At 41.8% G+C, this 17,727-nt stretch overlaps 1 protein-coding gene across 2 annotated transcripts in view; it reads left to right on the top strand.

Moving 5' to 3' along the window:
* The first annotated feature begins 58 nt into the window (after nt 1–58).
* The window catches only part of LOC101487556 (glycerol-3-phosphate dehydrogenase 2 (mitochondrial)), a 36,857-nt gene continuing 19,188 nt past the window's right edge, over nt 59–17,727 (top strand). The window contains exons 1-7 of one of the 2 annotated variants that reach the window (XM_004575353.5): nt 59–204; nt 5,597–5,703; nt 10,839–11,010; nt 11,731–11,855; nt 12,005–12,102; nt 12,498–12,661; nt 16,584–16,748. In XM_004575353.5, the coding sequence (XP_004575410.1) occupies nt 5,602–5,703; nt 10,839–11,010; nt 11,731–11,855; nt 12,005–12,102; nt 12,498–12,661; nt 16,584–16,748 (826 nt within the window). In that variant the 5' untranslated portion in view covers nt 59–204; nt 5,597–5,601. Of the gene's footprint in view, nt 205–5,596; nt 5,704–5,745; nt 7,978–10,838; nt 11,011–11,730; nt 11,856–12,004; nt 12,103–12,497; nt 12,662–16,583; nt 16,749–17,727 lie in introns of those variants that run through there. The other variant, XM_076880628.1, reaches the window with a different exon arrangement.

Below are 17,727 nucleotides of genomic sequence, written 5' to 3'. Positions count from 1 at the left end.
CCGCTCGAACCCAATTGGACGCTCTCAGCCGAGCTCCGCCCTCCGATTGGCTCTCCCCGACATCGCTCGACGTGCCCGCCGGGCTTCCTGGTTGTAGCTGTCAAGCGCTCACTCAAGCTACGGTTTGGATAGCTACCGATGCCCACAGTCGCCGCCCTGCATCGCCCCGAGCGACTTTTATCCAGCCACGAAGCACCAAGTCCTGTAAGTGGGAATGTTTGTTGTGTCACCCGGTGATTTTCGGACATTTTAAAGCCGCTCTAAATGATTGTCTAACCCGTGTTTTTCTTTTCTTTCCCGACCCCAATAAAGGAAAAAAAAGCAGAACATCTGCGAATTTTTCTTCGCTAGCCGCTATAGGGCTGAGAGACTACCCTTCAGTTTTATCGTGTTCGTGGAGCTAAACACGGGCCATATTTACGTGTCTTTTTAGGCTATTTAAGCCCGCGTGAACGGCTAAATATTTCACACACCCTTTGAAGTGTATGTAGCCTTTTTTTTCTTCTTCTTCTTTTTTACAACGTAAAGGCGAAGGTCAACAGTAATCTCCCCCCTCAGAGACCACACCGACACTGATCGCTTACATTTTGATCCACGGCAGGACAACAGTTAAAGATCAAACCGACTTCCTCTTGTGTGGCCCGGCGTACCTGCATCGGTATATCACCACCTGCTGTTAAAAGCAAACACTCCCAAGTAGGACATTTTGAATTAAAAGAAAAAGCCACAAATTTCACGTGTTTCTTCATAAAAATCACCCCCTCCTCCTCTTCCGGATTCATAATGAGCCTGCAGGCTGCTCTAAGTGAAAGCTGGTGACTTTCCCCAGTGACACGAAGACACCAGTAGTGGCATGAATATGGTGTGCCATGTTAATAACCTAGAGTTTAAGAGTCCTAGTTGCTTCACTCACAAAATCAGGGGTGTCAAACCTGAGGTCCGGGGGCCAGAATCGGCCTGGACTCCAACCGGTCAACTTCAAAAAGCAGGAATGAGGGTGTACATTTTGGCCTTTTAACTATATTTCAAAGGTTTTAGCTTTATCTTAACTGATAAACACCTCCCACATGGCCATTCATGCTACACCAAAGTAAATAGCTATGTAATAGATTTTTTGAGTTTGACATCACAGCACTAAAGGAGGCACCGATTGTGAAAGTCTGGGCTAGTGCTCATGTTTAAATATTCCAGATTGCCCCACACAGCTGGTGCAATACCTTGTCTTTGAGGGTTTTTAGTTAATTGGTATAATTTATTCCTGTCTGTGAGAAACAAACTAGTGTTTAATCTTTGAACACGTAGCCAGCACAAACATAGCATGACATTTGTACACTTTTGGAAAAGATTTTTTTCTTTTTGGAAAAAGAAAAAAAGTGGAACGATGGAGCGACTGGTCTCATTGTGAAACGTCAGGCTAATTATTTTCATCGTCACTTTGTTGGTGTCCACATTATGTGGACCAGTGATGTGGACCACAAATGGGACCTTAATCTTCAAAATTAGCATCATGTTCTTTTAAGTAATGATTTAAACTTGTGATATGTAAACATATTAGAATAGTGCTTACTGAGGCCATTGGTCAAGGAAGACGTATCAGGGCTGTCAGATTTGTTTTTGAAAGTAGGAAAGTCGCCCCCTGCTGGACTTTTGGAGGCAATAAATTGCACACTGAGCTAAATTTGTCAGACTCACCTAGTCTTAATGCAGGTTTTCACACAGATTGCGTAATTTAGCCTAGTTAAAGTTAACATAGCGAAATTGTGCTTTGTTAATTGATATCTGGCTGTTGGGTAATTGCTAATAAATGGTAAATGGCCTGTATTTGTATAGTGCTTTACTAGTCCCTAAGGACCCCAAAGCGCTTTACACATCCAGTCATCCACCCATTCACACACTTGTGATGGCAAGCTACATTGTAGCCACAGCCACCCTGGGGCGTACTGACAGAGGCGAGGCTGCCGGACACTGGCACCACTGGTGTCTGACCACCACCAGTAGGCAACAGGTGAAGTGTCTTGCTCAAGGACACAACGACCGAGACCAAGCTGGAGCTCGAACCGGCAACCTTCCGATTACAAGGCGAACTCCCAACTCTTGAGCCACGATCGCCATTAATAGTTAAACCCAGTCAACAACTAAGATGGCATTTACTGATGTACTCTCTCTGGGTGTGTCCCTTGGCTTCTTTCCATCCAGGCTTGCTTGGAAACTTTCAAAGGGAGGCGCTGTTTAGATACCACACCGCATCAGCTGGCTCATTTTGACGTGAAGGTTCAGAAGCTTTACTTCGACTAAAATCTTTTTTCAAAGACTGCTTGAAGCCCTGTAGAGTCCATGCCTATTTGGTACATCGTGGTGTAATAACTAGAAGATAAAATGCAGACTGGGACTGGACACTTCAAGCAAAATGACTGTTTGTTTGATTTTGATGTCTTTTGAACATGTTTTAATTCACCCAAACAAAATTCAGAAGAAGGCAAACTTCAGCCTGACTTATAGGTGTGAAAAAAGTTGATACTGTTATTAATTTGTAGTTGTTGTTTTGAGAGGTAAAGTTTAGAATTTGGTCAAAAGTTGGCAGTAAAAATAATAAAAGACAGTGTTTGTGTGGCTAATGTCTGGCTGCCACAGTGGTATGCTACATGTAATAGGTCATTAATTACAGCAAACTGCTTGTTGACCTTTGGGCCATCTGCTTTATTAAAATGCATTAGAATCTGCTGCGGTGCACTGCGCTCCCTGGAAACTTGTTTTTCGGCGTACGTTACAGTAGGAATGCAAATACTTTACTGGGGCTCACCTGATGGGAATTGAAATTCGTGGGCCGGCGTGCAGAGCAATGTGTGTCACGTCGTGCTCATTACGGCACAGACTCATTATCAGAATATTAAAGAGTCAACATCATCATATTCATTGGGGATCAATTTTAGTTGCATTTTCTTCAAGTATTATTTTCTCTGATGTAACCTGTAAAACCTGACCAGATGAGTTTTAATTATAGTTATTTACTGCATGTAACCTGGTTAGACTTTATACTTCCTTTGTCAGAGAGCTGAAGAAATTATGTTTTTTTGGCATGTTATGCATTTGATGCTAAAAAGTTCTGCTTCTTCTTTGCTGAGATTTGCTGCTTTTTTCTTTGTTAAACATCAGCACTTACTATTTGCTACCATTTTATACACCTGATGATCGTGTAATGTTAGGCAGTAATCGATGGGTAGATTAATGATGAAACTGTTCCTTCTATAGTCCCTTTTTACACAGGTAGAATTACACTTAGTGGCCAAAGGTTTGTGGACATCTAAATGATTTACTGATATGTTCCAGTAGACATGGAATTTGGATTCACATTCAGGGGTTTTCTTGGTTGAGAGTGAGCCTTTTTGTTCCACATATACATATAAATATATTATAAATATGAGTAACTAAAATCCATACTTGTTAGAAATAACAGTGATCACCTATTTAGCTCACCAGGCAACCGCTATGATGTAAGGCTAATGAAGAGGCCTGCCCCAAGGCCATTTAATGTAAGTCTTCTGATCTTTTTCTTCTGAAGTTTTTATGCCTTCTCTCATCTGAGCTAGAAATTCCAAAAATATGTGTTTTTTTCTTCGTTATTTAAACTTAATATATAAATTTGGTGGTTTTCCTTTAGTGGGATGCCAAAACATTTTTGAGTGGTCAGGAAAAATGCTGATATTGTTGTAGAAATAAGCCGTTGCATTAGGATCCACATCGAATTGAACATGTTTTTCAAATTCAAATTCAAATTTTTATTTGTCACGTACACAGTCATACACAGTACGATATGCAGTGAAATGCTTAGACAACTGCTCGTGACCTAAAGAAAAAAAAAATACTGTACAAGTATTAACTGGAAATGAAGAATATAGTGACCAGTGATGTGCAATCCACATTATGTCTTGTGCAGTGCAAATATGCTTAAAGTGATTTAAGTGATGAAGTGAAAACAATGTCCAGAAAGTCCAGTGTGTGTGTAAGAACCGTATGTGTGGGTCAGTACTGTGTGGTGGTGTGATTGAGAGACCGTATCGCCTGCGGGAAGAAGCTCCTCCTCAGTCTCTCTGTGTTGGTCTTCAGGGAGCGGAATCGCTTTCCTGACCTCAACAGAGAGAACAGTCCGTTTACCCTACATGTCACATCTCACCTTATAATCTTTAGCTTTGTTTGAAGTTAAACAGGTTTTAGCTGCTATTGCCACGGTTCAGCAGTGTGGAAAGCAAGAAGTTGATCCCAATGCAAGACTCAGGAGACAGGACTTGATAAAATCACAGCTTTATTGCTAGCAGTCCATTAAAAACAAAAGGCCAAAAATATGCTTAACAGGGAACTTACTTGGAGGAAAAGTCAGAGAGTGCTGGACAGTGAAAACACACTTCCATGTGGGGGAGGACGCGACAAAAAACAGAGAGAGACTCTGAAAATAAATCTGCAACAGGTAACTAGGGAGATGGGAAACACCAGGGAACACAACTTACATCAGGTAAAATAGGGAAGGTAAAACTCAATACGAGGTACACAAGACTATCAAAATAAAACAGGAAATGGCTAACACTGAGACGCACTAAGACATGCAGACTTGATGCAAATAAGCAAACATAGAAACACGATAGAAACAGAATGACATTCCAAAAAGGGGAGGGCCAGACAACCACAGGAACCCAACTAAGGAAACAGAAAGACATCACAAAAAATGGTGACTAAATATTACAATACCAAGAAGATGAAGTGGAATATAAAGAGAGACTGTTGACAGAGGATAAAATAAATGATGAGGGAAAATAGCAAAAACACATTTTCAAAAACAAAAGGAGCCACTAAACTAGCATAGAAACACAAAAGCCATGACAGCTGTCATCAAAGATAAAATCAACGTAAGCGACTTCCTAGGATCAAGTCTGTGTTTGCATGTTTAACAGGACTCAGAAGAGCGCCTGAAACTTGAAGTTTTTGCAGCTCTCCTGGTTTTCCTCCACAGTTTGAATGCCCTGCTGGGCAGCAGTTACTTATGAAAGTGTGCTGAATGTGTTGACGGGCGATCGTGGCTCAAGAGTTGGCAGTTTGTCCTGTAATCGCAAGGTTGCCGGTTCGAGCCCTGGCTCCGACAGTCTTGGTCGTTGTGTCCTTGGGCAAGACACTTCACCCGTTGCCTACGGGTGGTCAGAAGGCCCGGTGGCACCAGTGTCCGGCAGCCTCGCCCCAGGATGGCTGTGGCTACAATGTAACTTGCCATCACCAGTGTGTGAATGACCTTAGGGACCAAGTAAAGCACTATACAATACCATTTAATCCTGCTCTGCTGGATACACATAATAATTTTTCCATTCAGGAGGTTTAGCTAACAGTATTTTCCTTATTGATAATTTTGCCAGTTGTTTTTTCCGATACTTTAAATGTCACATGGCGAATAAACTTGTCTCTTTCATCCTGACTTGCAGCTTTTGGACCCTCCCACCTTCCCTTTATCTGCATACTACCTCACAGACTGGCATGCCTGGCATGTCAAAAGCCTGCTAACCCAGGTGTCTCTACTCTCTCTCTGTCTCTGTCCTGCCCTGTACCTTCACTGCAGGGCCGATGGCGTTCAGGAGGGCTCTGAAACGGACGGCCCTTGTAGGCGGTGGGGCGGTTGCCACGGCGTTTGGCCTGTCACAGCTGATCGAGTACAGAAAGACACAGGTAAGAAGAAAACTCACTCCAACAAATGTTTGCTTTCAGTTTTGTTTTTGGCTAGGACATCCACGCAGATGTTCTTTCACTTTGCATGGAATAGTTTATAGTTTGTGAGAGCTCCTTCTCCTTAACAAAAGAAAAAGAAGAGGCAGACATCTGTTTTTTAGGAAGGGAGTGCCATTCAGGGCATGTCCTGTCTAGATGTTGGAATGTGTTTGAGGTCTATTGGGTGTGTTTTCAGTCTTTGTATTTGATGCTTCACTTGCTGCTGTGCAGGAGGTCGTGATTGGACCTTGAGCTGCACAGAAACGGTGATTACAAATAGTATAATCGGCCACAGCAGCATCAGGTTTTACAGTGTTGTTAGGCTGTAAAATGGAAGTAATCACCCTCACATTCTGCTTCCTCCACTGGTTCACTGCCTACCCACTCGCCATGGAGGTGTGGCCATTTTAGCATTTGGCTTTTCAACATAAAAGTCAAGTGCCTGTCACTAGCATTTTTTATTTTTTGCTATAATGGGAATATTGACCCCCCCCTCTCATTATTATGCTCTTTCCAAGAGTTAAATAAGAAAATTGATACCACTGTCATGTCACTTCTCTGAATATGAAGCTACTTTTAACAACCAACAAACTTAGCATAAAGACTGAAAGTTAGGCCAAAGCCACGGTTCTCAAAGTGTGGCCTGCAGGCCAGTGGCGGTCCCTGGTAATTCGCAAGAATCCTCCGCTGTACATTTAATTCATTCACAGTTTTTATCACGGTCATGAATCATACATGTAGTGTTGAAGAAGAAAGAAAGTTCACTGCCACTGGTTCCATAGAAATCAAGAAGTTAAGCAACAGCCAGGTGCTGCTAAGCAAATTCACTTTATTTTCTCATCTGCAAATGTGAGCACCTCTGAAGGTGCATAAATTCTTCCGTGTGTTAACTCAATGCCACAATATTCCTACTAACAGACCTCCCAGCAAATTAAGCCCAAGGTCAGATCATGCAATACTTGGAGAAAGTGCAAAAAAACGAAGAAATGTTCGTGACAATAAAATGAGAAAAAAGACTGAACAAGTGTGGCCTGTTTGGAGAGTTGAACAGGAAAAGCCTCTAATCTCTAAAAAAAAAAGAACTTGGCTGTGCAGCTTAGGCTTGCAAAGTTACATCTCAACAAATCACAGGACTTCATAAATGTGCCATATCAACAAAAAGACCTCATACCAGCTGTCAGCACAGTGGTGGAGGGGTCATGATTTGGGCTTGTTTTGCAGCCTCAGAGTATCTTGCAGTCATTAAGCTGACCGACCATGAACTCCTCTGTATACCAAAGTATTCTACAGTCAAATGTGAGACATCTGTCCAACAGCTAAATGTTGGCCAAATTATGTCATGTAATAGGATAATGATCCAAAGCACAGCAGCAACCTTACACAAAAGCGTCCATTAGCCAAAAGGAAGGATGAAACGATCCACAAAGGGTTAAAATCTAACATGTAATATGTTTGCTCCGACTAGCCATACTTGTTCAGTGAAGTATGTGAGGATTGACCCACTTTTGTAGCCAGCCTCAAGTGGCCGTTAGAGGAACTGTAGTTCTGAACAACAGCAAGGAAGCATCTTCTTGGACAAGTAGGCTCCAGGCGTCACTCAGAAATACAAGCATCATCCTCTAAGCAGAGAGATTACAAACAGTAAAGTTTTTTAATCCTCTGTTGCCCTCATTTGTGCTCATTCATGAAAACTTTGAGAAGCCCTGGTCCCTGGATTGTACATTTGGTGGAACTGTAGGTCTCTGTGTCCTAATAATGAGCCCATACTTCATGCCTGTATCTCTACTAATGTTGTCCAATGTAGCCAAAAACAGACGTGTCAGGGTATCAATTCCTTCATTTAACTTTGAGCAATAAAAAAAAGTGCATTATTGTTGTTTTTATTTATTTTTTTCATCCATTTGATGCTTTGCGAATCTTGTGTTTATCCACAGGCGGCATCAAAACTCTTCATACAGTAAATGATGATTTAGGATCTTTGAGAACAGCCGGAAAGATAAGAATAGATGATGTCTTTACATTCAAGCCTCCAGTCTCAAGCTTGTCTTCTTCAAAAAAACCTAAACAGCTGTTCCCACTGACTTTATGACGTGTTTTAGGCTTATTATAGGCATGCCACACAACTACATACCAGGCTTTATTTGACTGCACAACCTAATGTGAACTCTGCTTTGTGTCCCGGTGCGATAATGTCTTCTCTTGCCCGTCGCCGTCCTCTCAACCAAGCGTGGATTGGTAAGCAAGAAGTCGACCCTGATGAAATATAATTATTTTTCACAATAGTTTGTAATCATGCATGCCTCTAATCCCAGTAATTGCAGTGCTGATGAGATGAATGTCCGTCTTGTCTCCTTTAGCAAGGGCACATGGCTTGGAGAAGTTTTCAAGACAGCGGCCGATTGGCTATTAGCGTGGGCCTGGCTGCGCCACTCTTTGACTTAACTTGATTACGTTGGGGAAGGTGGGGGGTTGGGAGCACACACCGTCGCTTAATTCTGCGGTGGTGTTTGTCTATGTGCATCATCAGAAATAGACAATGATTATATCATGGTCTTGTTTGCGGCTGCAGGCTTAAATTACAAAAACGCCTGCTGGTATTTGCAAGTCAAATGCCGCGGTGGCTTCAAAGCAGCTTGATGCAATCATTTAGCTCGAACTGCTAAACAAAAAAAAGAAAATTAATAAATATTTCATTAGAAGAGAAATCCTGCATCCTTGTGTCAGAGCTGTTTTCTTTTTTATTGTAGATGTGATTATTTCTTCTTTAAATTCATTATTTTGCTAATCAGACAGTGGGCAAAAGCGATGTTAAAAGCCTGCAGTGTGAATTAATTTTATTAATTTTTTATTTTTGTAAAGCTGAGCAGCATGCTGCAGCAGGTGGTAACCCTCCACACTCTTTGATTTGCAACTAATCGCACCAGGAATGTGTTCTGTTTTTTTTTTTTTGTTTTTTTTGTATTAGCAACACTTCACTTGTCGTGGGACATCATAAGCACGTTGTGATTCCACTTTCTGCCAAAAGTAGCTTCATAAGAACAATTTTCAGATTTGAGCCGGAGAGCTCAAAATTTGATTTGTTAAAAATGCCATCTGTAGTCACTTTGGTAACTCGACCATTTTTACAGTCCCCTAATAACTTCTTTCAGTCTTTACCAACCTGAGCCCCTGCAAGAAGATATCTGTAGGTGATGAGCAACATTTTGTTACCAGCACCACACCACCAGCTTGTCGTTATTTACCTACTTATTACTTATTTATTAACAGCTAGCCAACAACATAAAATAATTAACATCAGTGATTAAAAGGATGATGGGAGAAGTAATAAGAGACTTTTCTCGTAAGTGAAGCGTCAGGGTGATGTAGTAAAAATTGTTAATGTGCCTCAGTTAACTGTGTCTAAGCCTGCAGTCACCCACCTGCTGCTAGCCTGGGCTGCAGGACCTTCCGAGAGCAGCCCAGGCTAGCAGCAGGAAGTTGGAAACAAGTGAGGTGGAAAGTAAGATGGCCTACATCTACGTGAAACGCCACGTTCTGCAGGTTTTTGATTGAGAACATCAACTTTTTTAAAGTTGGGGAAAAGTGACATAAGCACTCGACTGGGGAAATACGCAACCATGTTAAACTGCTTAGGCCAGAGCACGACTGTGTGTGCAATGAACTTGCGATCTCGTTGCCTTTGTACTGGGTGCTTCAGAGACAGAGACCACAGTGGAATCGACCGGTGCATGAAGATGGCGATAAAACAGCAATAAGGTGGAGTCGGTCTGCTATCAGTTTTTGACTGAATGGGGTTAAAGTGGCACATGCATAGAATCTGTTTTCAATAATACAACAACCAAGTGTAGGGAATCAGTGAAACAATGTAAATCTTTTGCTTTCTGCATGGACAGAAATTCATAATAACTACTTTCATTCAGAGTTCAGTCAGAACCTCATAGATTTGAAACAGATGTTCCTGCAGGACTGCAGTTTAACCGCAAAAAGCCATAGGTGCTCGGCAACCTTACTTTTATATAGGAACGTAACCAGCTGGCAGCCAGTTAAGTCGAGTACAATATTGGAAAGTGATGATATTGTAAGAGAGTTTTGCGACTCAGACTGATGGCACCGCAGCAGCAATCTCTCTGCATTTATAAATTAGACAGCAGTTATTTGTAAATCTTTGCCAATCTAAGAGCGATTCCAGTCCAAGTTGGACTGTCACTGTTTGGAGACGGGTTGCATCCCACCAGGCGACCTGTGCAGGTGTTTAGTAAACAAAAAATGTTGCACATTCAAGCCCTGCGGTGTTTACCCGACTGATTGAGTCATAATTGTTGTTACGTGGCAGAAGTTGCCACATATTTTCGTGACATTTACCATGCAGTTTCATTGCTGAAGAACGTAACTGGCTATGTCAAAAAGCTTTCAGGTACAGATGCAGTGTTGCTACAATTTAGCTCAAGAAAAGGCGAGCAGTAGGTTTTTATCCCTATTTTATCAACTGCTTATTTACTAACTATAAAGTACTCAAAGGGGCAGTATAATATTGGATATACTCACATAAAATAGCCTTATTTGTGCTGCAATTACATAATTACTTTTCTATATGTGGTATAGTCACTTGGGTTGTGCAACATTAAAATAATAAACAGCCGGTTTGTTCACCAGAATCTGCAGGTTTTCAGGTTCAGCATGTTGTAGAAACTCCTTTTAGCCAATTAAGAGCAATGATCATCCATCAAGTCATAACTGTTTTCCCATACATGCATTATATTCCATCCGCCACATTGCTTATTATACTGTAAACATGTCTTACAGTAATCTCATTACACAGTCAATCCAAAGGCATAATGTATTGAAATGATTGCAAGTCATTATGCATTATGTCCCATGCCACTCTGAGGTGATTATGGTGCAAGCATCATGTCCTCGCAGTGTGCTTATAATGTTTCAAACGCACCTCAAGGAAAGTGTTGCTACGTTTTCTTTTAATTTAACGTCTAACATAGAAAAGCTAGCTGATTCGCATTCATTACGAAGGGCCCGTGTCTCTTTAAAGCCTCGTGCTCTTTGTGTTCGTGCTGATCCATGTGCGTGTCTGTCACATCCAGGCTCGGTTAGCCCAAGTGGCGGCAGAAGCAGAGCTGAAGGTTCCCTTCATCGATGAGCTCCCCTCTCGGCAGGCGCAGCTCGCAGCGCTGACAAACACAGAGGAGTTCGACGTTCTGGTTGTCGGAGGAGGGGCCACGGGGGCAGGATGTGCCTTAGACGCTGTCACACGCAGTAAGCCCGCCATCAGCAGGGTGTCTCTGCTTTCAGGTTTCACTAGGCTTTGGAAGTGTTCTCACTGAATCATGGTCGAAGGTTTATGATGGTCCTGTACTCTATGCTTCAGTTTTTTAAGAGGTTCTTCTAGATTCTGCAACTGTGCAAAATGGACTGGTTCTCATATCGCTTATGTCCTATTCACCGATTTACACACACATCCATAGAAGCACTGCTTTCAACATCTAAATCCACGAGTATTTACTTTACTTACTTTAGGGTTTTCCTTTAGGTGGCAGTACCTGGTACTTTTAAGTTCATTTCAGGTCTTATTATGTACAGAGTACTGGGCTTGTAAAAGTTGGCTGCAATTAAATCCATGTTTATGTTTAGTCATTACTGTGTGGCAGACGTTTATGACGTGGCCCTTACTTATTTAAAAGCCGTCACTTCTACAGGTTTATAGATTCACTGCGAGCTGATGAAGCTCATTTATCGCAGATCAGACTTTGAAGTTAATAGGTCAGAACAACATTTTTCACTTGTATTGATAATAACCGGATTCATCAGAGCGAAGAGCCGTCTGTTTATTTGTTTTTTGCCTTGAAGTTTTCGGGTGACATATAAGCTAATCGTCTGTAAGGTTTAGGTCTTATATAAGTTTAAGTTTTAGTGTAAGAAGGAAACAAGGCTCTTCTTAATACCGTTATCATTAAGGCGCTGTGTCATTTTCCCCAGACCTTAAGACTGCTCTCGTTGAGAGAAGCGACTTCTCTTCTGGAACAAGCAGCCGAAGCACCAAGCTCATCCATGGTGGAGTCCGCTATCTGCAGAAGGCCATCATGAAGCTGGACTACGAGCAGGTTACTCTGTGCTGCACCTTCGGCTTATTGAGATGCTCCTCTCTCACCATCATCTTTTTGGATTAGATAAACAGACTTTTATTGTCATTTCAGTCTCACTAACAGAGCACATCAGTAGGAAAATATATATATATTTTTTTTTATAACAGTACATGATGGTGAAAGAGGCCCTCCATGAGCGAGCCAACCTGCTGGAGATTGCACCTCACCTGTCTGCGCCGTTACCCATCATGCTTCCTGTTTACAAGTAAGATTTAGAACAAGGTTTTTTGGTTAAATATGGGCGTTTATGAGGGGGATTCATCTTCAGTGGGTCTGTGTCATCTTCCCTGGGTAGCAGCTGCTCTGTGAGACTACAGTAAGGGTGTATAAATGCCTGTCGGTTCAACATCTATTACTCTTTTTGTTCTTTGTAGCTATTTGTTGAGCAAACCTAAGTTTTGAGTAAATGTAGCCACGTTTTGATGACTGGGGTAAGGACAAAACCTGCCTTGTTTAACCAGCTTATAATTTGTTTAATACCTGTCTGAAGGAAAAATAGATTTTTGCATCTTTGTGGTGACGTAAAATTGACCAAAAAACAAGATTTTGTATCCAAATATTTAAGTAGACAGAACTTAAATCACTGTGTTTGCCTCACAGATGGTGGCAGTTGCCTTACTACTGGGCAGGGATCAAGATGTACGACTTGGTGGCGGGGATCCAGTGCCTGAAGAGCAGCTACGTCCTCAGCAAGACGAAGGCCTTGGAGCTCTTCCCCATGCTGAAGAAGGACAAGTTGGTGGGGGCCATCGTGTACTACGACGGTGAGCTCACGGCTCCGTTATTGTTGGGGTTTTTTACGCCAGCAGAGCTGTTTGTTTCATCCGCGCTGCAGTGTGTTTTCAGTTATCCAAACAGCATGCTTTGTTTGCTTATTTGTTACTCATCTCTTTTATTTTGTGTAAACATGAAAAGACAGCTGAGTCAGTCTTGCCCTTTCCCCGCCGTCTTCCTCTCCTGCAGCAAAGATTTACAATAGCGATGGCTTGATGGAAATTTGCGTGAACATGAGGTTTTATAGAGCAGCTCTGTAACCGCTATTTAAACGCCTGACAGCAGCAAACGTGATGACAGGTCTTAAAATCTTTTTCAGAAGCACCCATTGACTTCTGGGGTGTTGAAACATCAACGTGAGCATTCACGAGATGACTAAACAGATAGGAGGGAATGAAAAAATATGTTATTTGGACTGACCTTTTCTGCTTATGAAAAACAGGATATCTAACCCTCGTAGGCGTCTAAATAGCTCATATTAAATTGTCAAATGCAAAAACACAGGTGTGATGTATATAACTAAATATAGTATTTCTTTCTTTCTGGTTGTATATTTGCTGAAACAAAACCTACAAAAAGCTTGCAGTAGCTGCAGAACAACATGTTTAAGTTTTCTGTGAATTGAATCTGTTGATGGCTGTCTACACTAGGAGCCGCTGAAAGGCTATTTGAAGTACTCATTTAGTAGTCTTAAGAGCTTGAAAAGAAGGCGACAGGATTGCTTTCATTTTTTTCCAAGAGGTTTCTTTAGCTCTAAAGTAAAAGATCTTCAAAACACCCAAAGATGTCCAGTCACCAACTCTTAAGACTACCATGACCACAATGACTGAGAACCTACACTCACATAATCATGTGCAACTTAACTCTGACCCGACCTGATAAATCTTCTGTATTTTACAAAATTATTCAGACAAAGGTTCCGAAAATACACCTGTTAACACATTCAACACTGACCGTTCATATACTCTTTGTATTCATGTGAGTAGGAAGAAATTGGCTGGTAGCTTGTAGAAAGAATAAGAGAGGACTAATAGCAATGGCAAAAAGTGAGACTATAGATTATAGATTTTATTTTTGAATTTTTTTGGCCTGGAAGGAGGAGAAGTTGAGTGAGAGCTTTGGGAGTCATCTCATAGAGCCATCAGTGACCCTAACCTGTAGATTTAGTCGTAGCCTCTCGGTTTCTAACATGTTCTGTTGCTTTAAGTTCAGTTTGGTGTCGCTGACTTTTCAATGTTTAGCATTTCTGAAACTTTTACCAGCGTCAAGCTTTAGTTAACAGTTGATATCTTAGCTGTTACCAAGAGTAGTACGTTAAATGATAGCTAGCTAGTACATGTCTATTTGCCACCGAGTGAGCATGAAATCACAAATGGTATGTGAGCCCAGCGGTAATATTTTGGCAAAAAGAGTTTCATGCCCACAAATCTAAAAAACTGCAGCACTTTCAAAACTTTTAGTTTTAGTTTTAGTTTTGCTCGGTTAGTTGTGATCAGAAGTTTGTATCCACTCATAATTGACATGAATGTTGTGGAAAACTTTAGGCTTTTATTTATTTATTTGAACTGTTCCATTATCAGGGTGGAATGATTGTACAGCACACATTTTAATGGCTTTAAAAAACACGATTTGGGTGCACATTGAACAACTCATTTAAATATTTTAATAAGTGGTGCAGAAGAGTTTTGACAGCACTTATTGACCAGTGCTGAGAACAAAGTGAAAGTCTAAAGAACTCAGTGAAGATCTAAGAAGGACAAATGTAGATTTACACCACCTGTGAAAGTCTCTTGAAGTCATTTCTAAACAAACGCAGATTCCAGGCTCATCAGTTCAAACATTTTTACATGAGTACAAACTATTCAGATTTGTCACCACTTTGCCGAGTCCTGTAAGAAGACCCAAACTGCCACCCTCAGATGACAGGAAATCGGTTAGGATGTTAAAGAATAACCCAGAAACCACCAAGGCTCAAGCCTGCCATGAAAAACTGTTGAATGAAAACTCTTGGAAGTGAGTTTTATATCACCATGAACTGAGAGGGTGCTAACCAAGAAAGAAGCCCCTGCTCCAAAATCAACACCTTCAAGCCCAACTGAAATCTGCAGCAGCCCACATGGACAAGCCAAAAAGTTTTATGGTCAGACAAAGCAAATATTGAGCCATTTCACCACAACGACAAGATGTAGGTTTGGAGGAGTAAAGATGAGGCTTTCAAACCTAAGAACAACATACCAGCTGTCAAGCATGGTGGTGGTAACATCATGCTCTGGGGCTGTTTTGCTGCCAGTGGTACTGGTACACTGCACAAATTGGTTGGAATAATAAAGAAGGAATTTCTTCAACTTCACCGGGAACCAACAGCTAGATTGTTGAAACTCGGACACAGTTGGGTGGATGTATTTGAACTGCGTGTTTATTTTTGACCTTGTGTTGATTAGAAGAAATCCTAAATAACATCAAGCTTGTACTTCCAGTTCTTGTTTTAAACAGTTCAATGAAATCCTTAAAAGCCCCAAATTACTATGAGATTGATGCCAGTGTGAATAAACTACTAAACACAGCAGTAGTAAAAATTAAACGCCTTTAAAATACAATCTGTCTTTCTTCAGTTCATAGACATATTTTTAGCTGTGCTGTTCAAAACCTGTACGAGTACAGACAAAGAAGCAAAAAACAATTTATTCTTTACATAAAAACATACTTTATGCTAAGAATTTAAATCAGGTAAAGTTTACGACCAACTTTCTCTTTTATTCACATTTAAACACAAATAGTGCAAATCTGAAATATACTTCAGGAAACATGTAGGGATGGTATCATTAAGCCAAACAGCAGATTAGAGAATGCAGGCCTCGGATGCAGCTCTGCCCGAGGCCTTCACATCTCCACTGGTGCCGAACAAAATGTGTTGACAGACTGGTAGGATGCCCCCTCTACCCCCGCGGCGCTAAAGGTTGCGTGTTTGCCTTTTCACCACGAAGGAGAACCAAACATATGCTGAGCGTCCAGCTGAGTGTGAGGAGCCTTGTGCCTCTGGCGTCCTTTCCGTTCCGCCGCCGAAAATAACAACGGCGTATCTGCGGGTGATGTGTTTTCTACTGCTGGCTTCGCTGAGTATGGGCTCGTTGTGTTCACTCACAACAGGCTGTTTTTGTTTTTTTTTTGTTTTTTTTTTAATTGGAGAAATGACACCACTTACAGGTTGCTGATGTTTGTCTTTATCATATTTTTACTATGAAATAAAATACGATATCCATTAATATCCGTTTATTTCTTCAGCACAGTAAGGAGCGCTTACCTGAAGTTTTATTTATCCATTTAAAATACTTTTACTCTTAAGTGATCGGAGGTTCCTGCCTGCAGACTGAGAAAATGAAAGAGCGTTTTCCTGGTGCAGAGCAGCATATGTTTGATTTTCACCTCCTCACCATCCTCCCATCATCTGCTCTGAAGGGGTGGGGGCTGGGGGCCAGGGTGATGGGGAGGAGGGGGAGGGGTGGGTCGTCTTTTCTCCAATTATGCCGTCTGGAACAATCACGCCCGTGACATTTCGAAATATGACCTTCTCTCCCGGCGGTGTAGACCGCAGAGCAGCAGCGGCGGCGGCGTCACCGGTCGGAGCGGGTGAGCAGCAGCAGCTATTTCTCCCACTTCCTTGGTTACTGCCGCTGCCACCAGCAACAGCAGACACTCCTTTATTGTCACAGACACACACCAAATGTTGGGCCTAATCCACTTACGCCGAGCTGGCTGGCTGCTGTATTATATATATATATGCATTCCTCAAATACTTCCCCTAGGTACAAATTCTCCTATCCATGTGAGAAATCCAGCTAAATGCCTATAAAAAGGCACAAATTACCTCTTCCTTCCATCTTGTTCATGTCCTTCTTTTCTGTCCTGCTTCAGGTCAGCACAATGATGCCCGTATGAACCTGGCCATCGCCCTCAGTGCCGCCCGCTACGGCGCCGCCATCGCAAACTACACCGAGGTGATTCACCTGCTGAAGAAAAAGGACCCACAGAGCGGCAGAGAGAAGGTGTGCGGTGCCCGCTGCAGGGACGTCATCACAGGTGAGGGATGCGGGCGGCGAGATGGCGCTCTAAAGTTTAATTTTTTCCATCCGAAAGTGTCTCTGAGCTCCTAAAGCACAGGTTAGAAAGATCATCCTGACCCTGAAGGTTTAGACTTCCTCCAACACCATAAAAAGAGAAGATGAAATAATCATTTAAAAAGGCCAAGCTGTGTTGTGCCGCTTCAAACTGTTGCATCAGTCTACATGGAGACTGACATTAAAAAAGCTTTTTAAACATTAGGATTAAATATATTTATGAAAAATCCCTGGAAGTGAGGATGGAAAGGGTCAGCTCTATACCTGCTATATACCTGAAGACCACCATGTAACCATAACAACGGCATGTCCATTTAATCTCTTTCTTTTAACTTCTCATTAACACCATAGAGCCAGGGTTAATAACTTAAGTTCACTCTTCTCGCTTTTTGGAAAAACATGTCATATTGAGCTCAAATACGCCCCCTATGGTGGGAGCGGGAAAATCAGAAACCCCCAATTTCACCTTCACTGTGGATTGCTTTTTTTTTTCTCCCACCCATTCATCACCTTTCAGGTTTCTTGTGTGACATCATGCGCACATTGATCAATAGTTATCCACCATAGTGAACATTAAAAATGTGCACTAACAACCAGTTGGTGAGTAGTTCCTGGAGGTTTCTGGCAGTTGGTGCAAACACTTGCCATCTACTCATTAAACGGCAGCCAGAAACAAACAGTTTCCTTTAAAGTAAAATTTGGATCTACACAGCCAACACCTTTCAAAAGGTGCAACTTTTACTTTGAAAGCAAAAGATCTCCATCACTTCCACTAGGAGAGTAGTTGGCAAATGCTTGCAGATAAGTCGATGTCCTCCTAACAATAGTTTCCTGGTGTCCAAGACATTGTATACGTCTTTGCAAGTACCTCTTAAAAGGTTGATTCTGTTCATCTGGACGTGGCGTTTTCAGTGGGAGAAACGTTTTGTCACTCATCCAAG

This window comes from Maylandia zebra, linkage group LG23 (assembly GCF_041146795.1).
Source record: "Maylandia zebra isolate NMK-2024a linkage group LG23, Mzebra_GT3a, whole genome shotgun sequence".
In the NCBI taxonomy this organism is placed as follows: domain Eukaryota; kingdom Metazoa; phylum Chordata; class Actinopteri; order Cichliformes; family Cichlidae; genus Maylandia; species Maylandia zebra.
Note: the sequence above shows the minus strand (reverse complement) of the source record. Positions and strands in the feature narration are given on the sequence as shown.